At 42.3% G+C, this 27,910-nt stretch overlaps 1 protein-coding gene across 1 annotated transcript in view; it reads left to right on the forward strand.

Moving 5' to 3' along the window:
* The first annotated feature begins 357 nt into the window (after positions 1–357).
* HCN1 (hyperpolarization activated cyclic nucleotide gated potassium channel 1) overlaps positions 358–27,910 on the forward strand; it is a 311,415-nt gene continuing 283,862 nt past the window's right edge. The window contains exon 1 of the mRNA XM_059723553.1: positions 358–725. Within this exon, the coding sequence (XP_059579536.1) occupies positions 358–725 (368 nt within the window). The remainder of the gene's footprint in view (positions 726–27,910) is intronic.

Consider the following 27,910-nt stretch of genomic DNA (forward strand, 5'->3'; position numbering starts at 1 on the left):
CCCTCCTCCCTCCCCAGGCCTGTCCCCGGCCGCCCCCGGCCGCACGTGCGCTCCCCACACATGCCCCGGCCGCCGGGCGCGCACGTGCGGCTCCGCAGCTGCCGGCGAGCCCCACACATGCCCGCCCGCCCGCTCCGCCCCTTCCCCGCCCGGCGCCTTCAAGGACTCGCGGGCGCTCAATGTCAGCGGCGCAGCGCGGGCCGCGGCCGGCAGAGGGCGGGCGAGGGGAGCGCGGCGCGGGCGCTGGGGAGAGCCGCCCGGGCTGGGCAGCCGGAGCAGAGCGGCGGCGGCGGCGGCGGCGGCGCGGAGCTGCGGAGCGAGGTGCCCGGCGCCGGGCCGCGCTCGGCCGGCCGCAGCATGGAGGGCGGCAAGCTCGGTGCCTCGCCCGGCAGCCGCGACGACAGCGCGGGCGGCTTCCCGGCCAAGGCGGCGGCGGGGCCGGCGGGGGACGCGGCTCGCGGCAGCCCGAAGGAGCACGGCAACTCGGTGTGCTTCAAAGTGGACGGCGGCGGCGGCGGGTGCGAGGAGCCCGGCGCGGCCGAGGGCGAGGGCGAGGGGCCGCCGCGGCAGTACGGCTTCATGCAGCGGCAGCTCACCTCCATGCTGCAGCCCGGCGTCAACAAATTCTCGCTCCGCATGTTCGGCAGCCAGAAGGCGGTGGAGAAGGAGCAGGAACGGGTTAAAACTGCGGGGTTCTGGATCATCCACCCCTACAGCGACTTCAGGTCAGTGCGGGGCGCACAGGTGGGGCGGGGAGGACCCCCTGCCGTGCCCTGCCTCGCAGCCGTGCCCGCTGCTGCCCCCGCCCGGGCCCCTCGCCTCGCCCCGCCCCGCCCCGCCCGCAGCCCCCAGCGCCTGAGCCGCCGCCCCGAGCCGCGGTCCCCGTCCCTTCCCAGCCTCGCGCCGCCGTCTCCCAGCAGCCGCAGGGGATAAGGGTCCCCGCTGCTCCTTGCTCCCTCCGCCAGTGTGTGCGGGGCACTTGGTTGCTGAAGTCCGTGCCTTGCCCCGGGCGAGCGGGCGCTGGGCTCGGAGGTGTCGAGGCCAAGGGCAGCTGCAACTTCTCCGGAGCAGAGAAAAGTTGTAGCAGTGACAGGCAGAGGCTCCAGCGCCGCCAGGCGGGTTGAGGAGGGGGTGGGGTGGGGTACCGGAGAGGGTTTGTTTTCTGGGGTTGTTTGTTTTGGAAGGCAAGAGGCTGGTCGGAGCCGGGAAGTTGCCTCAAGGAAGAGACTTCCCTGGGCCTGGAGGGGAAGGAAACAGGGAGAAACTCGTCTCCCTCCGTGGGAGCTCTCCAGGGTGCTGGAGGATGCGTCTCCCAAACCTTGGGCCACACTTGAGCATAACCTTGGGATCTCTGTCCTTGCCCCTCCGGGAACACGCCGGTGTCCGCATCCCCGTACAGACATACAGTTTTGTCTCCCCCCTCCCCCCCCCCCCCCCCAGCCTGTTACATGCTACTTAAAGGGCATTGAAAAGGCTGCAAGAAAAAGGCAACGATAAAAACCAGTGACCTTTTCAATGTAATCCTTTAATAGGTGGTTTGAAAGGATATCCAAATTCATGAGCTTTGTTGGGTAATAAAAAACCAAGAAAGGAAAAAAAACACCCCAAAGACAACCCCCCCCCGAAAAAAAAATGAAGGCTTGTTCTCAGTCAAAAGAAATGGGACTGTCCATGTGGGAGATGGGGAGAACTTATTTTATTTCAGTGATATGTGAAAAAAGATAACCCTGGTGTCACGTTCATATTCAATTATGCCAAGAATACATTGGGTTCATTCTTCAGAAGAATATTTATGTTACTTATGTTGTTGGAAAAAATAAGCATAAACATTACTTAAAACTTGTGAGCTAGATGTACAGTAGAGATTTTAAACTAAAAGATGTATTTTCTCCCAGCTAACACTATCATATCCAATTACATGTTCGTTTTGAAATTGTAGAAGTATATCTAGCTATAAAATAAAATCACTTTTCTTAAGAGTAATGGCAGTAAACGCACAGGAAGAATTGTTTTCATGTGTGTGCATGCACAGATACAAGCTTTAATGAGGAACTACATCAGTTTACCATCTAAGAGCTGGTTGAATATCTTTGCAAATTTTGGTAATCCTAGCAATAGAAATATTTGCTGAAATAATAACTATACTTAAGGGAATTGATACTCAAGGGGATTGCTTGATCTATTTGTCTACCCATTTATACATAATAATAAGTATATCCAACAGAAAGGTGGTATCCCTTTAAAGACACTTTTACCATAACAGAACATAAATTACATATTTGTTTATTTAAAAGACCAAAAATAAATAGTATATTTCAAAAGAAACAAGAGAGAGATTCCTCTTACACCCATTAGGACTATTCACAGAGCAAGGTGTTACTCAGTGGGTTGTACTAGCACCTTACAATCAAACCTAAGAAAAGGGCAGCCCAGCTAAGTGAAGAGCAAAGAGGCACTCCTGTGATTCTCAGTCACTTTTCAGTTTCTAACTTCCTGGGGATAATACACTGTACCATTTCTTTTCCTGGAATGGCTTTTCTCCCCTTACATGCCAGGTCAGCTGCACTAGCAGTGAAATAGGGATGATGGAGCCAAGATTCAGTCTACTCTTAACCTTTTGTCCACCCACTCGCCTCTCCTACATGAGAAGGGAAGTAGCACCTTGGACAGGGTCTGGTGATGTGGCTGGCTAGCATGCGTTGGGGATTAAGAAGCTTATTATGTCCTAATACTCTCCTGCATGGGGTGTAGCAGGGTCACAACAGTCTAAAGTCAGCAATGTGGAGGCAGTATGTGGAACTAGAGGCAGATATACAATGCAAGCCATTTTAGTTATCTGCGTATAAGATGAAATAAAATGTACTGCTCCTGAGTAAATTTACTTCAGTAGTTACAGGATTACACTCCAAGTTAAGTAATATTTTAGGTGATACAGATTCATGAATTAAATAGGCTTCTGTCATGCAAGTGAAATATTTTATGTTGATAAACTTGGAGGAAGCATACGACAAGTATATTAGTAGTATTTTAGCACAAAATGGGTGCATCTACATGAGACAGTATGCATTTGACTAATTAGCTAACATTTTGATGTCTACATATGCACCCCTATTTGGCTGGAGTAAACTAATTTACTCCACAGCAGGACAGTGCTTGTAAATACAAGTTCTTTGGTGGTGTAAAAAACTCCACAGCAGCAGATGTGTTGACATTGCCTGGCTGGCTGGGGCAGGAGGGTGCTTCTGTGTATGGGCTGTCTGCCAGTTAGCTCCTTGCTAAAGCTCCCTCCTGCTGCAGCCAGCCCCTTTGCAGCACATTGAGCCAGGGGGAACATCCCTGGACTAGCAGGCTCACCCTCCGGAGCCTCTGTCAGCTGGAGATGCTCTGCTCAGGGCAAGTGAGTAAACTGTGGAGTATATTGCTCCACAGTTAATTGCTTCCGGGTGCATGTTCAAATGATGCACCTAGGAGCAATTAACTCTGGAGCAATAAGCTCCGTAGTTTATTCAGGTGCCATAATTGCATGTGTAGATATGCCCAGTAGGGCCTTAATGTTTAAGGCTGAGCGTTACCTGCAAGCACAGAGCACTTGCAGCTTTTGCCCCTCTTCCCCTCTCCCTAGTAGACATCTGACTATGTTCATTCTTTACAAGACTCGGATCTACAGATACTTTAGCTAACTGCTTACTTTGTATTTCTCGGAAGAATTTAAAATCATATTTTTATCTCATAACATCTTATTTTTCATAATCTCTTGAGATGGATTTCACAGCTTTTTAAAGTCTTAGTATTATTTTAAAGTCTTGTGCAAACACAGTCTTTGTAGCACTATGACTGTTTCAGTTAAGGGTGTTTTTGTTTTTACTGAAATATTTTGTATGAAGGAGTAGGCATAGTGGCATCAGAGCACATTTTACGCTATAATAGCATCCACGCAAATGGGCTGGTTCTCCTTTAGGTCTACTGGTTTTGTTAAAAGGGTAAAATTTTTGTTAGTAGGGAAAGCTTGAGTATTTCTTAGGTGCAGGAACTTCTATTCCTTTTCTATTCACATTTTAATACAGTATATAACATCACTCCCTTACTACCCTGTTTCTAAGTCAAATATCTGCTTATGCTTGTCCAAGCATCGCACTTGATCAGCAAGATAATATGACAAAAATAAATATTTGATGGGTTTGGACTAGAAGCATAAGGCAAAGTGGTTCTAAAAATGGAAAAAAATATTAACTAATTATTAACAATAGCATCCAAGAGCCAGCGTCATTCTGAATATCACTGCTAAAGAAAATTCAGATTGGAAGCATGAAGTGTGTGCATGTATATAATGCATGTAAATCTCATGAGAGCTGCAGGTCCATTATGTCAAGTGTTTGGTTTGTTTTGTTTTTTCATAGTGCTGAAGATTTTTAGTGTATCAGATTTGCAGGTGGCATTCTAATGTGCTTTGGATGAAATATTCATAAAATTGTCATCTTTTGCATATGAGACTACTCACTATGCATCTTTTTGATGTTCAGATATCTTGACTTTTTTAAGTCTGTCACTTGCTTTTTTCCTCTTTTTAAATAAAGCTGTATGTAAACTCAGTAGTTTATAAATTGGCCATGAGCATGGTCAGTTTTTGGCATCTTAGTTCATGCGTGCCTTGGCTAAGCTGTGCTGCAAAGAATTCTAGCCACAGCTAAATGAACAGAGTTGCCCTGAGATGGGGAACATTGAAGCAAAAACCTGAAAGAAACTGCCTCAGCACAACTGCATGCAAGCAAGCAATTGTCTTGGGAAGAAAATATCTGGACTGGAACAGGGATTGATTCACAGGGTAATATGTTTACAACTTTTTTTTTTTTCCTCGGGATGCAAGAAGCCTTCTCAGGATACCTCGTTTATGTGTCAGTGGCCCAAGTTCTCCATTAGATGTGTGCCTACTTTGGAGAAAGAAGTTTCATAAGTATTACATTGTTTCCCATAAGGGGACCATTTGTTTCCGGTAGTTTCTTGCAAGAGAACAATTCAGTCTTCTGGGGTTAATGTCTAATTGGGAGACTATTGTAAACAGTATACCAAATACATGTCAGGATGAACTCTTATAATCCAGTTGTGATTACTAAATTTACTGAGTTTAACTGTAGTAACCTCATACTCATGTGACTCATACAAGTGGTCTGTTCAATTTGCTTTTTAAAAGTGCTGAAAGCCTTCTGTATGCTTCAGAGTGCTCCTTAAGGCCATTGAAATCAATGGTTGGACTCATATGTGTATACCATTCATATTGGGGAGTGCTGTGGCGTTAGCCATTTTAGTCTATCAGTCATACTATGAAAATAGAACATACCTAAGGTCTTACTGTGAGTGATTCACTTATATTCATGTACATTTAAATAATGTATTAACAAGTTAATTATTATGTTTAAAGGATGACATGGTAGTAGTGTGACTTCATTATTGCATTCTAGTATTGGTTATGATTTTTATATAGTGGGCTGTTCAGTCAGATACCAACTGAATATTTACTCAGTGCTGCAACCCTTGGGCACATTAGAAATTCCATTAATTTTAGGGACTGCTCACATGTGTCAAAGGTCAAGCCCAATGTCATCTTTCTTTTATACATTTCAGGTCAAGTGAATAAATTTGCATCTTTTGTAGATACTATGCAATTGTGCATATCTTGTAGCATATCAGCCAGTATCCATATAAAAAATAAATTTAAAAAATAGATGCCTATCTTTAGACTGAGAGGATAATTGCTAATTTAGCTGATTCTAACCATTTGATGAGCAGTGCTCTGGAACACCCAATGGAAGAAGGGGGAGCAGGAAACCTAGCTGGCTTTCACAGGGAACTGGATAATTTTGTGCAGTGGATTATATAATATGATTGCCTGCTACAGCAGTGGAATGGACTTCATAGTCCAGAAGATGTCTTTGAGTCCTTCTTTTTATGTTGGTTTGTACAAGGCAGAGTATCTTCCTCCTCCTAACAAGATCCTCTAAAAACCTCTTGCAATAAACCTCTTTTTTCTGACATAGTCTATTTTATCAGGGAAAATCTTGGTATATACAAGAAAATAGAGCCAGTCTTAAAACTTCAGCATAAATCTGTGGGGCTTAGCATGTGATAATGATGTGCCAGATCAAAAATTTAGATTAAAACTGATACTGAACAATATAGTGATTGCATATACATTTTAGATATAGAATATAAGCTTTCTCAATACTTAATTATAAATAAATGCTCTAAAACTATAGCTTATCTTTTAATCCTGGAACAAGGCATGATGATATGTATAAAGTGTCTTGCATCCAGATATTTCCAGAAAGATGTTTCAGTGTGAACTGAAAATGAAACAGTTCTGTTTGTTCGGAAAATGTTAGTAGAAAATTTTGCTCGTAAGACTGTGTGTCAATCAATGAACCCCTTGAAAATCCAAAATGGAGGGATATTATGTTAATGATATATTTGCATTAAGTTCCAATTCTTCCTTTTATTAAGGAAGTGTTGAAAACATGGAAAGTGTTGAAAATGTACAGACAATTGCTTCTATGTGAGAAATGTAGTATCTTATCTGTGCAGCTTGCATATACTCTTCTGTCATGTACTTCTTGATTTTTTTATTTTTTTTTTAGCTCCTGTATTTCCTTGTCCCATGTACCTGTTTGTCACCTCCTTTATTTGGTATAACTAAAAATACATATTTAAAGCTATTTAGGGTAAGCCATGAGCCTGTCCCTCTGTATCACAGATGGAACCTTTCAAATCAGGGATGCAACAAATGTTTACAAGATCTATGAAATATTTTACATATAGGTTTTATAAGGGAAAGTAGGAGGGTTGGAGGATTAATTTCATTGGCAATAATGTCTGTCTCTTTTTCAAATATGTCAGTAATTCTGTTTTCTAGTGGCTATAATAATGGCATGGCCTATGTTTGACATAACTGTATGCTGGAGGCACCTTGCTTCAGGCCTCACTATATACTCACTATACATCCATTGTATTTGTGTGGTTTTTGTTTTTGTATTTTTAGAGTCTATAGTGTCACATTCTCTGTGCAAGTCTCATAATTTTGAGTTGAATACTAATATTTACCTCTTAAAACTCTGATTTTTATGTTACCATTCATAAATGCCACAAAACCTGTGTAGTTTGTTTTAATTTACTAGAAATGTCCTTTAAGCCTTTTTTAATGTTATGATAGCAAGTCTTGTGAATAAGACTCACTGTGGCACATGAACTCTTTCATTTATGCTTATGGAAAATATAGGATATTAATGACATTTTGTTTACTGTATTTCCTCATCTTTTGGCACTTTTTTTTCTTTCATTTTCATCATCCTATTTTAGTTGCTAAAAGCCAACATGACAAATTTGCAGCCTTATTATATGTTACTAGTTCATTTCCTTAGTATATGGGAACTATTCCTGACAGCATGTTCTATTAAGCTTTGAAATAGTTTCTGAAGTGAATTAGAAGCCCCATAACTTTAGATATTTCAAACTAGACTGGGGGCACATCTGCATATCCACATTTAATATGCATTAGCCCAATTTAAGGCACATGTCTATATGTGTATTCCCTTAATGCACCTTAAAATGGTGATTTTTTTTTTTTTTTTTTAGGCTATTCGAGCCTTCCTTTGATACTTGCATAAAGCAGGTATCAGATTGATGTGTGAATAGCTAAGTTGCAACAGCGAACATGCAGACGCACTAATGCACTTTAATGCAGCATGTCCATTGACTTGGAACTAACTTTAGCTCCAAATTGGTCTGCACACCTGTGTTAGCGCCTTAGTGTATACACATTTAGATGCACACCTAAATTTATGCAAATGTGCATTAAGTTTAAGCGCACATAAAAGCATATGTAGACAAATGGAAAATATCCTATAGGGAATAAAACTTGTCTTGATGTTGGGAATGAAGACCCAGTAAGTCTCTCTTAGACTTGATTTTATTGTTTTATTAATGATATTCAATCCAATGTAATCCAAGTAATCCTTGTTAGTTTGTATCATAACTAGCTTATTATCAAATTTGGTGCTTAAAGTCAGGTAACAATGTATGTCTTTAGGCATCTCAATAACAGTTACAAGCATTTTTTGTGTTGTATTTTTAGTGTTCCAGGATGGGGAGAGCCATGGTCTCATACCCCGACTACCTCACCAGCATCAGCAGAGCATATGCGATATGCAAGTGGGAACATGCTTCACTGACCAAAAGCTGTGCAGCCAGCTCACATTTCTCAGAGGCTCTGGAAAGGATTGTCTTTATTAGTTAAAAAAAAAAAAATAATTTTTACTGATGCCATCCTTATGGTAGAAGGTAAAACTAGAGTGCAAGCTTCAGCCCAAGCACATTTATAAGATTTCACTACAGCCTCATTGTAGCCATTGTTACCCTAGAATAAAATTCCATTCATTACATTTTTTTCCAGAATGATGATATGCAGTGTCCTGGAATACTATTATTTCCCCTCTTCTTTTTGTGGGTAGGAGAGTGTTCTCAGTTTACAAAAAACAAACATCATGGCATAGATAAAATATATCGTTGGACCTAAATTACTGTAGCACAGAAAGAACTGTATGTCTGAAAGAGAAGGGGACACTGTAAAACTCTTAATTCTTTTTTTTTATTTGTTTCTTAGAGTTGTACCATACTCTATCCAAAAGTCTCAGAGAAGCTTGCAATAACCAAACAACTCACAAACAAGATTACCCAATAAGCACTACAAAACCTGATAGCTACAATTGTGGGCAGATTTAATATTTGGCAAAAGGGTGGTGGGGAACAGCCATATGTGCTGCAGGGGTGGCTGCACCCCAGCGCACAACCTCTTCCCCCTTCCACCCTAAACACCAGTGTTGGCAGACCGTTGCAGGATCCTGTGGGTACTTTAAAAAGAGCAGTCTGGAGCAATTTTGAATCTTCCTCCATGCCCAGGACAGTGGCGAAAGCAGCAGCAACAGGTGGGGAAGAAGGGGAAGGGGAGCAGAGGGGATGTGCCTTTGAGCATGGAAGGGAATTCTTCCCTGCTTTGGGGATTTAAAGAAGTCCTTGTAAGCTCCTGCAATGTAGTCCAGTCTGAAAGAGAGGTGTAGCCATGCCACTGCACCCTCTGTGGCTCTCCCCCACCATACCCTAACCTGCCTGAAACCCCACACAACTAACCCCTGCCATCAATCCCATGTCCAGATACAAGAAACTTCTTCCCCACACCCCATCACCAACCCTACTGTCTTGCCTTACCCCCCAGAGAAGATCCTTCCACAAACTGAAACATTTTACTTTCAGTTAAATTTTTGCATTATCATTCTGGAGCACCAGTGAAGAAGGAAACAACAATTCTTGTGCTTCTGCAAAATGGTTTAACCTTTCAATATTAAGCTAGCTAAATAAATTGCAATGTGTGTATCAGTAAGACTTTTTCTGCAATGTTTAAGAGTATGTGTATATGACTAATACAAATTCTTTCCCATCTCTATTGTTTTCTTTTGGCTTCTAAAAAGTGATGTTTTTGAGTTTTTTTAAATTTGCTCTGCAGTAGGTAAATTAATCAAAGCATGTTTTCTATCCTTTGCCACTTTACTACATTGTATTCAAAACTAACCATAGTTACTTTTATTTATTTATTTTCTAATATATATGTTGTAAACTGAGCAGAATATTTGGGCTGGGAATAAAAGATGCCAGTTATATAAGGTTAAAGCTATCTGTCAGATTTTTACTGTACTAACTGTTGGCCAGTAACATTAAGCAAAATCATTGTCTACTTCAGGAGAGCCTTGTTCTTGTTTGTTCTTTTATAAAGGTAGCTTAGAAGTGAATATGTGGAAGGAAATGGAACTTAATGTATTGTGTGAATGCATGGCACAGAACTGAAAGCCAAGATTCTTGAGGCCTTGTGACTTCTGTGATCTGTGGCAATATGCTTAAGCTCACTCTTTTCTCTATTTTGAATAGCTTGATTTCTGAGTGCTTGTAGCAGTGGACCTCTGCCCCTACTACTAGAAGTGAGCGAGTGTAATGGTGCAGGGAGGCTAGCTGCAAAGCAATAACCCAGTTGGTAGGAGAGAGAGGTAGCAGGGCAGAAGCAGGCCAGAGCAATAAACTGCTAATTGGGGAAAAGAGAAACCCCTGAGCCCGACTGGACCGGAGGTCAGGAGATCATAGATGGGAAGGGGAAGGAGATAAGCCTAGCCCAGGACTACAGGCTAAGACTGGCCCTGATCCTAAGGAGGAAGGAGATGCTGAATACCTCCCAAGTGGTTTTGTGTTAGGTGTTTATGTTCTGACTGGAGTACAGACAGTCAAAAAAACCGAGGCTAAATGGATTCAGTGTTTGCGGGTTAGTTTAAACTACACAGATTAAACTGAAACAGAAGTGAAAAGACATTTACCTTTGCTTCAGAAAATGCATCCACATACCTGCAGTGGCTCAGGCTAAAAGCTGGGGGTGCAAGAGCATTGCTCTCTGGTTGTATGTTCACTTCTTCCTGCTGCCCTCAAGGTCTCTGGGATTTGCAGTCCAAAATTACAGCACAAGGACACTGCAGGATTTCTCATAATTTCCTTTTACTGCATCCAGGTGCCTTGGGGATTTGTAGTCCACAGTTGCAGCCAGCAGTAAATTTTGAACAGGGGAAGTGGTGTGTAACCACCCTCCCTGGCCCCAGCCCCCAGCCGGGGCTTGCCTGGGGGGGACACTACCCCCCTGTGGACTGGTCTGCAACCCCAGCCGGGCTTATCCCCTCCCTCACCCCCTTGTCAGCCAGCTCTCATGGCTCCAGCTAGAGATCAGGGGGGCAGAACCAGCCCTGCTCTGTGGAGCAGACAGCACAGCCCAGCCCAGGGCTGGAAAGCATGCTGGGATGATGGGAGGCTGTGATTTAACTTGAGCCAGGAAGGGGTCTGGGGCAGAAGCTCCATAAACTGGTTTGACCCAAATCAGTTAAGTCTGATACTACATTCAACCAGGTTTATCTTAACCCATTTTCAGTCATTTTGAAACTGGTTTATGTGCATTGAGCTGCTGTTCTGTTACAGGTTTAAATTAGTTTTGGATCACTTAAACTGGTTTATGTGTAACTTCTGTCCCTAGCCTGGAAGGTTGGGATGGTTTGGAGGCCATGGGTAGGGTTGGGAGGTACTCCATGCTGGTAGGCTAAAGCTGCAAGGGTTTAGGTCCCAGTGGGCAATGTGGGACAAAGCCAAGTGGTTTAGGGGCTGAAGCCAAGAGAGAACCTTATAAGGGTCTGGGACCCCATAGGCTGCACAGGCTGAAGCTGAGACAGGGCCAGGGGCCCAATGAGTAAGCACAAAAGGGGCTTCAGCCTAGAAAGAAAGCCCTGCAAAGATCCAGGACCTGGTGGATTGTATGAGTAGAAGTTGAGACAGGGCTAGGAGTCCAGTAAATAGATAGAGACCTGCTAGGACCAGGGGTCTGGTGGGTAGAAAGGACAAACAGATGCCTGGAGGACTGCTGCTCAAACAGGGCTAGGAGCTCTGGGGAAGTTTGTTGAGGAAAGATCTGTGGGGCACAGGTGTAGCTGTGGAGGCCATAATTACTTCCCCTATGGCAATTGGGGTCAGCAGGATGATGGTTGGTGCTAGCAGCATGCAAGTGGTACCTGCTAGACATGGAGGATTAGCTACAGGGTCTAGGTCCCATGACATTGAGACAGGGCTGACAAGCCCAGACCCAGAGAAAAAGAGAGTGAGGCAGAGTCCATGGGCCCTGGAGATGAGAGAGAAGACAAAAGAGTAATGCCTTGCTCAGGCAGGGATTGGGAACAGAACACACTGCTCAGGGATAAGCAAAGCAGATTGAAGTACCTAAGGCTTACTCTGGTCTCTAGGACAACCTCCCATATTTCTTATTTAGACATCAAGGCATAGGTGATGCGTTGGGGGGGGGGCACAGCGGGGTTCATACCCCCCCTGGGAGCACTGGTGCCTCCCCAACAACATGTGCTCTGGCTGGTAGGGAAGCATAGAGAGCACTAGTGCTCCCCCCCCTCGGCCCAAACTGGCTCCGCTGGAGGCACATTAGTGGCAGAAGGGCTGGCTGGGACTCCCATTGCCAGCTGGCCCCTGGGGGACCCCCTCCCCAGTTGTGCCCCACTGATGCCTCCCCAGACTCAGGAGGCACCAGCTGCCCATGCATCAAGGTGTAGCAGGCTAGCATAGGGTGGTGGCCCAAGAGACCAGCAGGGCAGAACAGGGTCAGAATGGCAGCAGTGACCGTCTTGTGGAGGTGAATCCTGTCACAATGCCCAGTTTGGATAGGTTTCTCAGTGCCCAGTTTGGATCGGTTAGAAAATCTGAGGCTTTACATTTCTGTTTCTCAGTTTACCTTGCAAAAACAAAATGTAAATCTTGTTTACAAGGGAATTTTTGAAGCCTAATAAATGCTTAGGAACTGAGAGTCTCAGATGGACACTGCTGTAGAAATGGTAAGTTTAAATATGATGAAATGTGGAATTACAACAGTGGTAAACATTTACCTTCTTTGCTGAAGCACAAACTTCTCAAGCAATGTCCTTTTTTCCCCTGCTTTCAATCATACTAAGCCTTGGGAGCATTCTGATCTATCAACATGCAACTTTTAGGAGAGGAAACTCTTAACCTACTTTGCAATGTTTAATTTTTAACCTAACTGTACTGTACTTAATTGCTTGAAAGTCCTTTAGCTATCTGTTTCCTTGGTTCTTTCCCAGAGGCTTGATTAATTTAAAAAACTGAAGTGTATCAGTGTATCCTAATTATTGGAGGGCTCATTGTAGACATATAGCAATGTATGTTAATGACCAAAAATTGTTTCAGCCTGAGTCAATGTCAGTGTTACCTGAAGGACGACAGTATTTAGCTTCTACAGAAGAAAAATCTGTTAAGAGAGTGATTATAGTAAAAATCCATGAAGTCAAACAAGCTTCTAATATTTTGAAATAGAACTGCTTCCTGGTTCATAATCATAATACGGAAGAGAAGGGGGGAAGGACCAAGACAGCCTGCAGGCCCTACAAAGCCAACGGGTCTCCTTATGCTGAAGAACTGCACTATCACTTACTCTCCCCATCCACCTTCCTTCTGTTGGAGAGTTGGGGCCAAAGTCAATCCTCATTGTGGCTATCTGAAGTGGGGAAGAAGGATCTGGCCAAGCCTGCAGGCCCTATAAAGTCAGCAGTTCTCCCTGGGCACCTGCAGCTAGAAGAGTACCCTTTGGCAGTGCCTGAGGTGAAGACTGAAGATATTCATTTTTTTTTTTTTTTTTTTTTTTTTTTTTTTTTTTTTAGTATTGGGGAATTTGTGTTTGTGTTTTGTTGGGGGAGGGAAAGGAGTTAAGTGTTTTTTGGAGGGGAGGGTCCTGAAAGCTACAGCCTTGAAGGGGTGATGGGGCTGTAGGCTCAAAGGGGATAATAGCGGAGCTGGTTCTGCCACAAGGATTAGTTGGGGGGTGGGGTGAGTAGGTGGGGAGCGTGGAGGGGTAGAAGGAGATTCTTGTATCCTGCATCTGGATATGAGTGGTGTCCGGGAGGTGTTTGGAATTGATGGGAAGGTTTGCTTTTGTGGGGGCTTGTGCAGGAAGGTGGTAGTTGAGGAAAGTGTGGAAGCTGGAATTCTTGGGGTTTTGGGGTGTTGTTTGAGGGATCCTCTCTGAGTTATTTGTTTTTATTGGAAGCTGCTCTGTGTCTTATGGCTATGGGTGAAATAAATAAATGACATTATTACCTTTGTCCCTGGTGCAACCAGAATAAACCTGAAATGGACCTGTTTTCAGAAAATGTTTATTCTTTTTTTCCACAGAAATCCTTATGTTCATTTTCCATATTTAAGTAATTTATGGTCAAATTCTGCTCTCATTTGTGCTGGTGAAATTCTTGGTAGTAATTAGAACTTTTTAACTGGACTCAAATTGTCCTTCTATTGTATAACTTCTACCCAACTTATGTAGTATTTTTTTTTCCAATAAAAATGTCAAACCAGTAAGTTGTTTCATGATAGTCTAATAGAATTCAGCCCACCTGCTGTATTTTCTATGCGTATCCTAAACATTAGAATTATATCACAAAAACTATATACTGAAAGGGATTCTTGTTATGATAGCTTGCTTCGCTTGTTCCAAAATATGGTAGGTGCTCCTTGTATGAGAGCAGTAACAGTTAAAGCAGAGCACAAAGAAGGGGTTTAACCTGGAGAATGATGGTCAGGTCGGATTGTTTTGCCTTTCATGGGGTTAGGGTTTTTTGCTTTTTTTTTTTTTAATATAAAAGAGAGAGATTCATTACACATACAATTTTCAGCAGAAGTGGGTCTATTTTGACCCCTTTTAGAAGTTATTTTGTTCCCCTGGTCTTGCCAGTAGAGATGTACATACTAAACTTTTAAGTATGCGGACAGTCTCTAATGCAAGTCCTTGGTGCTTTTGAGGATTCAGACCTGGGACTGAATCATGCACATAGACCTACAGATTTTGTTTCTGTCACCATAGTGAAGTGTTCAAGCTCTGATGCTTTCTTTCTCAACTCTCAGTCAATTTAGGACTTATAGTCAAAAAAGCTTCTAGAATCTATTCTTCCCCCCACCCCACTATATTAAGAACGATGCAAACACGCATCTGTACTTGAATGCCTCCAATGCTGGTGAATATTGCTTTGGTGTACATTCAACTTTGATTAGATTTGTGAAACAGAGCAAATTTAGATGGTTAACAAACACATAGGAAACATAGGTCCAAATGCAAGTTATCTAGAAAGGTCATAATAGGACTGTGGACAATGAAAGGAAACAACACAGCTGAAAATGTTAACGCAAGTTACTACCCCAGGTGCCAGCACACCACTGACTCTGCAGCCTGACACTGCCCTATGCTGTTTGCTTAATTGCCCAGTTATATCTCTGCTCCAGCATTAAAGAAGAAATAAATAGACATGGATGCAAAACACAGAAAAGTAATCAAGCATGAACACTCATTTTATTAAAGCAACAGGTTCATACTTCTTTCTTTAAAAAGAGGTCAAAATATAGAAAGGCTTGATGGCAGGAGATAGTAAAAGTTGCGTTTGTAAGACAAGTGAGAACTAAATTACTTATTCTTGCAAGCACCCAAGTTTTTAGCTTTTAATTGTATCCGTTCTTTCAGTGAATTTTCAGAGGGACTGTTCTGCATCATTTTGTATTACAGGTGCTTCTTGAATTACCATAGGACTTTAAGTTACTTTTCTATCAGTTCCTTTTCCATATTGATAATCAGTCCAAAAAGAGGTACAGTTATATCTGTGTCTTTATATATCTAAGGTTAATGAGGGATTTATTACTCTAATTAGATTTGAATCCTGTATTCAGAAAGACTAATAACAAACTTTATAGAATGATAAAGCCAAATACATTCTAGAGTTGTACAGCTGTAGAATATGCTGCAAAAAACTTGAACTTTAAATTATGACTGAAATGCCTCCAATGTTTTATCCGGGAAATTAGTCAGAATATAGTAAAACATTCTAGGGCTTTCCAGCAAATCATTTATGGATGTCAGCTATAACTTTTCTGCTCACCCAACCCCTTAATTTCAAGATAAAATGTATGTAAAACAGTGTTTCCTATTCTTGTTTCTTATCCTGGTAATCCTTAGGTCTCCTGAAATATCTGTCCCTGTTTGGTTCCACAATTTGCTTACAGGTTTCTGTTGATTGTAGATATGGGTGGATCTAGGATTTTGAAAAGACAGAGTGGTACAGATGGTGTAGTACATCATCACATATAATACACAATACATTTTTTTTTTTTTTTTAGTTAAAAAGAAACCAGAAGCTTCACTAATAAGTATGAGCCTGAATATTCAATTTAATATTGAAGCAAAGACAAAAAATCAACAACCCCCCCCAACCCCACGCTCCCCAAACTTTATTGGAATGTGCATTAATTTGCCATATCATATATAATACATAAAACAATAAAATAGGCAAAATAATCAGAAGGTTTTTTTCATAAGGCCTGGAATTATTACAGTTAAGTGCATGTCTTTTTCATATTCATAAAACAAAATCAAGCCTTGTTTAGTTTCTTGGTATTTCTTACAATGCTTCATTGAAAGTGATTTCCACAGCTGAGCTAATGTTCACCTGAATTTATATTTCCACACCTGAGTTCACGTGAATCCATGTTTTTAGCCAGAGTTAAGAAACAGTCTTCAGGAATGTTAACTGGGAGCTACATCACTGGGAGCAGCAACAGACAGGGCATTGCAAAAGAAAGGGAAACTACAGTAGTGAAACCATTTAAAACCATTTAAGAGGAAAATGTGTCATTGATACACGTGGAATGAAGAGTGTTGAAGGAATTAAGCAAATTATAATGAACCATGCAGTCAATTGACTCCCTCATAGTTACTACTGCCTCTGATGGCAGCCGGCTTTAAACTTTGGATGAAGCACGAATCAAAGGAGGGTGCAAGTGTACTAGTGCATCACCCCTGATTGTAGATGATTTTTCTTTTAATGAAGGACTTTTGAATGCTATGTAGATATACTAAATATTCCTTTGGGTGCTGTTCCTTTTTAATAATCCTTTGGGACTGTTCTGAAATCATAACTTATCCTAAGTTTGCCAGTAAGCCTTTTAAGATTCCTTTACAATATAGGCTAGATTATGCAAGAAAAAGTACAAAGAGGTATAGAAGGCTTGTATCAACCTATTCTTCTTCCTTCCCTGTGGCTCTTTGCAGGGTGGAATATTGGTTCAAGAAGAAAGAGCCAAAGGCATTGTAGAATCCACAGCAGTCCTAGAAAGCTGAAAGGGTCTAGGTGGAAAATGTACAATGAACTTTGTTAAAATAGTAGCAGATGCTCCTCTTATAGTCACTAACATATGGCTTTTATAGACTTTGTGCTTGTTTCAGATTTAATTCTACTAGGTCCTGCCAAAATGCAGCCTTCAGTGTGGGCACTGGATTTACACCATAATCAAGGCTTCTGTTTCCAAAATTACTGAACAGCACATATTTAAGGAGAGCTTTTCCCTACATCATCCCTATAGTTGACTTTGAAAACATATGATCTATTTTTCTTTCAATAAACCTTTCAAATACAATAATTATTTTGAATTGGGAGGGAGCCTGAAATTAAATGATGCTTTTGAATCTCTTTTTTGATTTTCAGATGGAGTTGCTGCTATTGCCATTTATTATTGGTGAAATCTGGGCACTGGGGACTTCACCAACTTAGACACTTGTTTTAAATCCTGGTGTGTTCTTCTGTGTACATAGACACACAGGTACCATTGTAAAATTAGCTCTAGGAACTAAGTCCCATTTTCCAAAGTTATTTTATGTATATCAGCCAGAGTTTAGGTACCCAGAGATGGGTATTTTAGGTATTTATGTACCTAAGGTAGACATAGGCATAGCATCTCAGATCTAGAAATGTATTTAGGTATCTAAGGTACGTTTAATGCCTAGCTAACCTAGAGGGTCCCAAGACTTCCTGAAAAATCCCTTGTAGTGAGGCAACTCGGAACAACTTCTTGAGGCTTCATTCTTGAGGCAACTGTTTTGTGCATAACTCCCTATAAGATCAATAAAGGGCAGGGCCAAGATCCTTAAAGGTATCTTACTTCCTTGAGATCAGTGGGAGTTTGCACTACATGCCTTTAAAGTGCTAGGTGCCTATATACCTTTGACATTCTGGCCTGTAGTTTCCTAAAGCCCCCTTTTAATAAGACTAAGATTGTAGTGAGTTAAAAAAGAAAACAAGCAAACAAAAAAGCAACAGCAACAACCAGAGCCATCCCTAAGGGTCGTGGAGGGTGAAGAGGGCCGGAGCCAGTGGGCGGGGTGGGGGGAGGGGAAGTGGTGAGCAGCCACAGCTGGTGGAGTGGAGGGGGGGTTGTGAGCAGCTGGAGCAACAACAAACAATTACTCTTGTGTTTCAGGCATTTCTGATACCTTAAGGGAAAACATCTGTTTTGTGTTAATAGTGTGGATGCACTTTTTTTCTCTTAAGAGTTTCTTTCTTTCCATATTCAAAATGGATTTCCAATTTGGGGGTATCTTTTTTCAGTTGTTTAGAGATTCTTTTTGTCATATTAGCAAAATACTTAGGTTTGTTTCTTCCCATTCCTCATCTATGAATAACTAACATCGAATTGGCTATTCCAGTTATTATAGGGCTTTCACTTAAATTCTAGTCACCCTGTTTAAATTGTTCATATATGACAATCAAACTTAGTTGTATAAACTAAAGGAAATTTAACATTGTTTCATTTAAAATTTAACTAGACATCTTAAGGAATATTTGTGTTTGAAATTGTCATAAAAGTGTTTTATCTCAAGTAAAATGTCTTGTGCTGACAGATGAAAATCTATTTGTTAAAATTAGTCAGTTGAATTTGTGACATTCTGAATAGAACTTTAATTATTTATTTTTTTTGATCACCAAGTTAAGGAAAAATTCTTGTTTTTTAAGTTTATCAAAAAAAAAATGCTGTTTGTGGTTTCAGATCATAGGCCTGTGACTGAAATTTCTTTGAGTGCTTATTTAAGAACAGCTTATCTGTGGTTACTGCTATAGGCAACTTTACTTTCAGGGAAACACTTTTTTCTTCATCACCCTTAACCTATACTTTGTGTGGATTATGTAAAGAAACAGCACTCGTGCTGTGCAAAGTCATTAAGGAATAGGGAATACTTTGTTTGAACTCTCAAAGATCAGAGAGAAACCATTTTTGTACCAAGAGACTTCAAAGTGGATAGCAGAGAACAAAACACTCAACCACAATATAGAGCTTGCTGGTGGAGAAGTATATTGTTAAATAATTCTCTTTATATTTTATTTTTTTTTCTGATAAATATTTATAGGTTGAGCATGTAACAAAGCCTATAGTTAAAGTTGAATGAGTTTTTCTCATTCGTGCAGGTTCTTTTGAGAAACTTATAGCTTTATCAATCTTTTAGCTTTCAGGCTGAAAATTAGCACATTTCTTCTTTTGCTGTAAAGTGGTTTCTTTTTTATTTTGGATTTTTTTTAAAAAGCAAATTGGAAGAAAAACACAGTTATGCAATTCTACATTTTTAGTGTATTTTTCTTGTTTGAAATAGTTCAGTCTCAAAGAAAGATAGAATTCATCAGGAACATAGCATATTGATCACGAATGGGCCTTTCAGTATTTCAATGAATTTATATTTTCTTAGTCCAGTTCCAGTACTTTTAAATTGTATTTCAAGCATTAGCCCTTTTTGTTGTATACAAATCCTATCATTCATATCCTAAAACTATCTGAACATATATTACTTAATGATTTCCTTACCTAGTTGTTTTGCTAATGCCCTGTAGCTGCAGGATACAGGAGGATGGACAGAGTTTCTTATGGAGTCTTATACAAACATTTATTTCATGATTGCCTACAAGTGTAGGGGCCTGGACTTAATGGAAACAAGAAATCCTTTTTTGCTCTATGTTACTGTATTTGCTATATAAAAAAATTCAACTGAGATGTAGATGATGTAATGTATTCACCCCTATGGTTTGGCTCTCCCCTGTTCCTTAAAGCAATCAATACAGGTACATGGATTCATCATAGAATTAATTGGACAAAACCATGAACCATGCTTCAGAGAGAGACAAAAAAATCCATCAAAGGCCTTTTCTAGTCTGTCCTAGTGAAAACTTGTTTTTTGCATCCAGTTTGTGGAAATATTTCCCCATTTTCCATTATAATATTGTTTTACTGTGAGATTGGCAAGTCTTCCATGCAGTAGTTTCTGTTATATCACATCCTTCCAAAATAGATCTCATGTCCCTGCTTGTTTACCAACTCAGGTAAATGATAGACAATTTATATTGCTATAGGGAGCTTGATTTCTAGATCTCAAATTCAAATTCAATCAAATTCAGTAGCAACCAAAATACTCAACATCTTACGGAGCTTTGGTCTGTGTGAAATGAGTTGCTGGTTCTAGTTATTCTTCCTTGAAGACAAATGTTCACATAATAAAAATTACTGTTTTGGCTAAACAAATTTGTTGGCAGATGCAGCAAGGATTGAAAGGGAACTAATCAAAGCATTGGAGTGGTTTTGTTAAAACATGAGTCAGACATGTTGATGATGGCTGCGGGATGACTTCCATTATTGCTTTCTGTACCATGCCTGCTCTGAGAATAAACAGAGCACATTTATTCCACACTCCCTCCCTCCCCACCTTTAGCAGAAATGGAATGGTAAAATGGTGGTGATATGGGGGGAAGGGGGCTTGGATAAGTTATAACAATCCTAACTTGTGGAATTCTGAAATAAACTATTTTTTTCTTTGTATACTGGCAAGTTTAATAGCCACGAAGGTTTTAAAGAATAACAACCTTTATATGGAAGTGGATAACAAATCATTATGAATGTTTTAGTTTTCTTTGTGCATGCAGTTCCTTTTTTACAGTGTGTTTTTTGTTGGCAATAATTGTGAAAAGCAGTTTCTAACTTTATCTTTTTAGGTTACTTCTGAATGTGGGTTCCAGCTAAATGTGCAATTCCTTAGAATTTTTTTAAGACAAAATTTGTAATTAATGCATGCATTCTAATGAGAAACCAGAATATTTGTAGATGAAATACATGTCTCTAACAGTTTTGAATGTTTGTAAATTGGACATTCTAATTTGACAGTAGGGAGTGCTTTTCTCTCAAGTATTTTCTGTATAAATTGGCTGTCATTTAGGAAACTGTAAATAGTGATAATTCAGTATTAGACTTGAGCTTTTGGGGTTTTTTTTTTCTTATTTGTACACAACCAAGTAAAACAGGAAGAAGCTACCTCATAAGAGGTATTGTATCCTAGCAGTTAGAATGAAAGGGATAAATACCAGGAAGACTTTGTTCCTGTGCCACACTGTCACTGACTTTATGGGCATGTTAGTTGTGGTACTTGACATCTGAATCTAAATACCTTCATTAGCCTAGCTGGGCATGAGCTTTCACATGACAAAACCCTATCAGATTATTGCATCTTCAGTTTCGGCACCAATAAAAGGCATCATAAAAAAAAACAAACCCTGGCCTCATACACTGCAACAACACCCCCATACTACTGCAAATACATAGTATTACAAATATGTAATGAAAGATAGATTTACTGTAAAATATTCCATTTTCATGTGTTTTGATGTTTACTTTCCAGGGGCATTCCTATGATTGCTTACATAGCATTTATATTTGTGAAGCATTCATGCTAGTAACTTGATGATGGCCCTGATCAAAGTCAGCTGAAGGGATTGCATAATCTGTCACTGACTGCAGTGAGCTGTCAGCTAGAAGTTGCTCATCAGATTTGAATGTTTATTCACAACTGATCCATACATCTCAGATTACCAATGTTGAATACTATATAGAAAGTAAACAACGACTCTGAGAATGTATTGTATAATATCATATAAACTAATTTGATAAAATCATAATTGGTCTTTGAGGAGAGCAACATTTTTTGTTGGATGAATTATTTCACTGCCTCCATGAGCTACTACTTTAATTCCAGATAAGAGTTGTCATTACTATTTTAAAGATGGAAGAAAAAAATCCATGCATTTTAGGGATATATTTTCTTAACTTCAAGCAAATAACTTCAGAATTAGAACCTTGGGGTGGGGGGAGGGGGTTCTGATTTCTAATTTTTTCCTTATTTCCAGTGAACAAAAGTTCTCTTGCTAGCATTTTCAATTAAATGAACAAGAAAATCAGTTTAATTGAACAGCTGCTGGGGCCTGTCTGGATGTCAACTTTTGGAACTGACCCAGCATGTGCAAGCCAAAAGACAACAGAGTTGGTAGCTCTGAAGCAGACAAGCTTTCTAACTAGAAAGTTTTACAAGTGAAAGCTTGTTGAAACTGGCTGCAGCTACACTAGATGCTGACTGCGCAGTAGCTCATTACTACATACAGCACAGTAGCATTGCATGACATGAAGCGTGATGCAGCACTACTGGACAGTAGACATGTGTGAAATGGGTCATATTCGATTCGGATTCAGCCCAAATCAGGGACAGTGATTTGAATCGTTGATTCAGATAACTGTCTCCAAGTTGATTTGGCCAAATCTGAATCGGAAGATTCGATGCTGATTCAGAGAATCAGCAATTCGGCCATAGACACACCTTTAAATGTTTTTTCTACATACCTTGAGGTATGAGGCATGATTTGTGAATGCTACAATGCTGGGACAGATGGAGAGTCCCACACGAGCACAGGCCCCTCCTCCTGCATGCTCAGTGGCAAACCCAGAAGTGGACTGAAGGTACTTCTGATCCACTTCTGGGTCCACCAGAGAACACGCGGGCGGTCCTCCCAGGCCCCCCCGGCTCTGCGATCAGCCACAGGGGGACACCGGATGTCCCCCCCCCCCAGACCCAGGAGGCACCAGTCGCTGAGTGGGGGGGGGGGGGGTTGCCTGCACACTCCCCAGCAGACCCGGAAGTGGACTGGAAGTGCTTCTGGTCCACTTCCAGGTCTGCTGCTGAGCACGCTGGGGAGCCCCCACACTGCTATGGGACATTCCATCTGTCCCACCATTGCAGCATTCATGAGCCACCTGGTATCTTGAGTTATGTAGAAAAAACATTTAAACCTGTGTCTATGTCCAAATCTCCAAATCTTTCCGAATCGATTCGGGGGGGTTCCGATTCGATTCAGAGAGATTTAATGGGTATCCTGATTCGATTTCAGATTTGGAGATTCAGCCACTGAATTGGGCCGAATCTCTACCCAATCAAACCATTGACCAAAGCTTTGTACAGCTCTATTGCACAGTAGTAATGAACTACTGTGCAGTCAGCATCACCAAAAATGCCATTTGGGATGCTACTGTGCACTAACACCAGTTGCTGTGCTGTCATTTAGTATTTGTGTATGCAAGTACTAAATGACTACACAGTAACAACTGTGTAGAGACATCTGCATTCCTGGATCTTACAGCTGCACCTCCAGAAATGTAATACATCTCATCCAATGCACCAAATGCCCAGATGGAACCAAACAACAACTGCGCACCAGAATGAACGCACACCGGACAGGAATACCCAATTACCAGTGGGGGCACATTTCTCACAAGAAAACCACTCTCTCTCCAATCTCTCAGTCCTGATCCTCAAAGGGAACTTACAAAACGCTTCCCAGAGATGAGCCTATGAACTCCACGTCATCAACCTCCTGGATACTAAAAGTCACGGACTAAATATAGACATTGGATTTATGACGCATTATAACCTGCCTGACAGCTGACTTCCCAGGTACCTCTCCACTATTCATCCCCCTTCTCTCTCCCCCCACCCAGCCTGTCTCTCACCCCTTGACTCCTCAATCTACGTTTTCACTGACTGCCTATCTTTTATCCATACCAGTATAGCCTCTGGCTTCTTTTCTTTTCATTCCATCCAGGAAGAGCACACACCTACTCCTGAAACTTCCTTAGCCTGACGAAGGGTTTTTGAACCTGAAAGCTTGCTTAAAAATTGTTCTCCAACTATTTAAGTTGGTCAGAATAAAAAATATCACCCAAAGAACCTTGTCTGTGTATGTCCTTAGACCAACATGGCTACAACCTATACCCCTGGACACTTCCTATATCTTTCCCTGATTTTTTTTTTTTTTATATAGGTCTGATTTTCATAGATTTCATAGACGTTAGGGCTGGAAGGGACCTCGGAAGATCATCGAGTCCAGCCCCCTGCCCAAAGGGCAGGAAGTCAGCTGGGGTCATAGGATCCCAGCAAGATAAGCATCCAGTTTCATCTTGAAGGTGTTCAATGAAGGCGCTTGAACCACCTCCGGTGGCAGGCTGTTCCAGACCTTGGGGGCTCGGACAGTAAAGAAATTCTTCCTTATGTCCAGCCTGAAATGATCTTGAAGTAGTTTGTGACCATTCGACCTTGTCATCCCTTGGGGCGCTCTGGTGAACAAACGTTCCCCCAGATACTGGTGGTCACCCCTGATAAACTTGTAGGTGGCCATCAGATCACCCCTGAGCTTGCGCTTTTTCAGGCTAAAGAGCCCCAGGGCTCTCAGTCTGTCATCGTAGGGTCTGCTTCCCTGACCCCTGATCATGCACGTGGCTCTTCTCTGGACTCTCTCCAGCTTCTCCACATCCTTTTTGAATTGTGGAGCCCAAAACTGGACGCAGTACTCCAGCTGCGGCCTCACTAAGGCCGAGTACAGGGGGAGAATGACGTCCCGGGATTTGCTTGAGAAACATCTATGGATGCAAGCCAGCGTTTTGGTCGCTTTACTAGCCGCCGCATTGCATTGCAGGCTCATGTTCATCTTGTGGTCAATGATAACCCCCAAGTCTCTTTCTTCCATAGTGCTAGCCAACATAGCACTGCCGAGCCTATAAGGATGCTGCGGGGGTTTTTTCCTAAGGTGGAGAACCTTGCATTTATCGGCGTTGAACACCATCAGATTCTCGTCTGCCCACTTGCTGAGCCTGTCCAGGTCAGCCTGGATCACTCGCCTGTCTTCTGGTGTGGATGCTTTGCCCCAAAGTTTGGTGTCATCGGCGAACTTGGCCAGTCTGCTTTTGACTCCAGTGTCCACATCATTAATGAAGATGTTGAACAGTATGGGTCCAAGGACAGAGCCTTGGGGGACCCCACTGGTCACAGGACACCACGATGAGTGACTTCCATCAATTACTACCCTCTGGGTCTGACCCCGGAGCCAATTTTCCAGCCAGTGGATTGTGGAGGACCCAAGGCGACAATTGGCCAGTTTCTCCATGAGGCGATCATGGGACACCAGATCGAAGGCTTTTTTGAAGTCAAGATATATGACATCAATGTCTTCTCCCTTGTCCAGGTGATGGGTCACCTGGTCGTAGAAGGAAATGAGATTGGTCAAGCAAGACCTACCCGCAACAAACCCGTGCTGGCTATCCCTTAAGATGTTGGCGTCGGCCAGTCCATTAAGGATGGCCTCTTTAATAAACTTTTCTAAGATCTTCCCCGGGATAGAAGTCAGGCTGATGGGCCTATAGTTAGCCGGATCCACTTTCCTCCCTTTCTTGAAGATAGGCACCACATTGGCCTTCTTCCAGTCTTCGGGCACTACACCAGAGCGCCAAGAGTTTTCAAAGATCCGTGCTAGAGGCTGGGCTATGATGCTCGCCAGCTCCTTGAGTACCCTGGGGTGAAGATTGTCAGGGCCGGCTGACTTGAAGGTATCCAGCTTCTCAAGATGTTCCTTCAGAAAGTCAGCATTAATGGAGGGCAGGGGATCACCCTCACCCGGACTTCCCGGCCCTGTAGCGGGCATGGGCATCCCATGGGGCTGATGAAAGACTGACGCAAAGTACCTATTTAATAGGTTGGCTTTTTCCTGGGCATCAGTTGCCAGTTGCCCCATTTGGTTCAGCAGGGGTCCAATGTTGTCCCTGCTTTTCCTCCAGCTCCCCACATATCTGAAAAAGGACTTTTTATTGTCCTTGATGCTCAAAGCTAGCTGGAGTTCAGTTGCAGCCTTGGCTTTCCTGGTCTGCTCCCTACAGGACCGGACCAATGCAGAATAATCCTCCTTGGAGGTGACTCCCATCCTCCATCCTTTGTAGGCCTTTCTTTTTAGCCTCAGGAGGTCTGCTAGGTCCCTGGAGAGCCAGGGGAGCTGCTGTGCCCTCTTGCTGCCTTTCCTCCGAGATGGAATAGACTTAGTTTGTGCATTGAGGATCGCTCCCTTGAGGAGCAACCACTCTTCTTGAACTCCCCTCTCCCTGTGGTCACGGTCCCTTAGGGCCTCACTGACAAGCCTCCTGAGCTTGTCAAAGTCGGCTTTCCTGAAGTCAAGGACTTGCGTGTTGCTGACCGACTTGCCAGCTTTTCGGCGGATGGTGAAGGTGATCAGCTCATGGTCACTGTCACCTAGCTTCCCATCGATCACTAGGTTGCTGACTAGGTCATCCCCAGTAGCCAGTACCTGGTTGAGCAGTGCTTTGCCTCTCTTTGGCCCATAGATTTTATACAGGGGAAGTGTAGGGTTCAGTGACAGGAGCCAGCCACTTTAGTACCAGGGGGTGGTTGACAAGTTGGGCACTGATGAAGGCTTTAGGTAGGCCTATTCAGCCTTTGGGAACAGCAGGATGGGGGGTTGTGGTAGGTGGCTGTGATGGTTGGAACAAAGTACTGGGTTCAAGGCTGGTCTGACATCATCTTCCAGTACTTTCATCTGGACTATGTTAACATACTAATAAGAATGTCATGGGGGACAGTGTCAGAAGCCTTGTTAATGCTGAGGTATGTTACATCCACTGCTATATATCCTTCTGCCTCCCCCAACCAAAAAGTCTGTCTCTTTTTATAGAGGAAAATCATACTGATCAAGGAGGACTTGTTCTTGATCACCTTGTTACCCTCTGGATGCTTAGAAACAGACTCCTTTATGATTTAAGTATAGTCAGAGTAAAATAAGGCAATGCATTTAAATAAAAGCAGTGACTTTGCTATGAAAGTTACTTCACCAAGGACCATTATCACTTCCACAGACTTACAGGTAAGGCTGTTCATTTTGCAAAGTGAATTCCGCATCCTTTACAAGCATTGCAGATTGACCAGAGACCAGACTGAGAAATATGGTTTGAATTGGTAAATGCTCTTACCTTTGCACCAATGGTAACTGATTGTTGGAGATACCTTCAGGGTGGCTTCATTGCCTCACTTCTGGGGTCTGGCATTTGCAGAGAAGGTTTTTCTGGTACCACTCTTGAGAGTATTGGAGAAGCAATGTGTACTTACTCTGTATCATTCCAGGGAGCAGCAGGATGAAGTGACTTGCCCTCTCATTGCAGGTAACCTGTGGGGTTACCTGCATTGGGTTTATGCTTAATCTGCTACCAGGCACAGGATAAGGACTCACAATTTACTGTGGTGGTATGTGTTTGTGCAGTCCCATGTTGGATTATTGTTGGAGCCAGAATCACAAATTGTGCTGGCCAGTTTAGCTCAGTGCAACTTGTCTAGCAACTCTGCAGGTTCTCCATGCTCTGAGGTTTGGAAAGCATTTTCTGCCTGGAGTCAAGTTAAAAAATGTATTATTAAATGCCTTGGCTACCTGAAATCTCTTTGATATTTTTTTCACTTTGCAACCTGTTTCTCATTAATAGTACCAAAGGTAATTCAGAACCTGGGGAGATTGTTTAACCCATAAGTCTACTGCAATAGTTCCTGCACCTTTCTCTGAAGCATCTGTGCTAACTTCTCACGTGTTTTTTGCCACATGGACTTAACATACTAGTGGTATTTGGAGGGGCTTGTTCTTGGTTTACCTAAGGGATTGGGATGAGGCTGAGAGAAGAAGTGGTCCCCTAGGTATGTAGGGCTCAGGAAAGCTACTGAAAACCAGTGAAGATGCTGGAGGAGTGGAGTTATATGCTCTTTGTGGCCTACCCCCATCAGAAGGTGGGCTTCTGTTTTATACCAGCTGTAGCCTCTGGATGGTTTTCAAGGGTAGGTCCATGTAGTGATCATTGCAGAAATCTAGTCTTGCCATTGTGAAGGCATGGGTTATGGCAGCTACATCTGAATCTTAAAGAAAGCAACCTTCTCCCCAGATGCAGTGGTGGCTGGGAAATGACACTTCTAGCCACCACTGCCACCTGAAGATTCAGATACTGCAGCAGAGGATCCAGGAGTTCTCCAAACTGCAAACATGAATGACAAGACCATTAATGATAGGTGACCCAGCCACAATGTCAGGTGATCTGCCCACCACAATTATTTTTGTCTTGTCTGGATTCAGTTTCAGTTGATCCAACTCTAGGGGCCAGGGTCAGAAAAGAAGAGGTAGAGTGGGGTGTCATCAGCATACTGGTGGCATCTCACTCCAAATCTCTGAACAGTATTTCCCAAAGGCCTCATATAAACATTGAACAGAAAGGGTGCCAAGATGGAGCC

Source organism: Alligator mississippiensis, chromosome 3 (genome assembly GCF_030867095.1).
Source record: "Alligator mississippiensis isolate rAllMis1 chromosome 3, rAllMis1, whole genome shotgun sequence".
NCBI lineage: Eukaryota > Metazoa > Chordata > Crocodylia > Alligatoridae > Alligator > Alligator mississippiensis.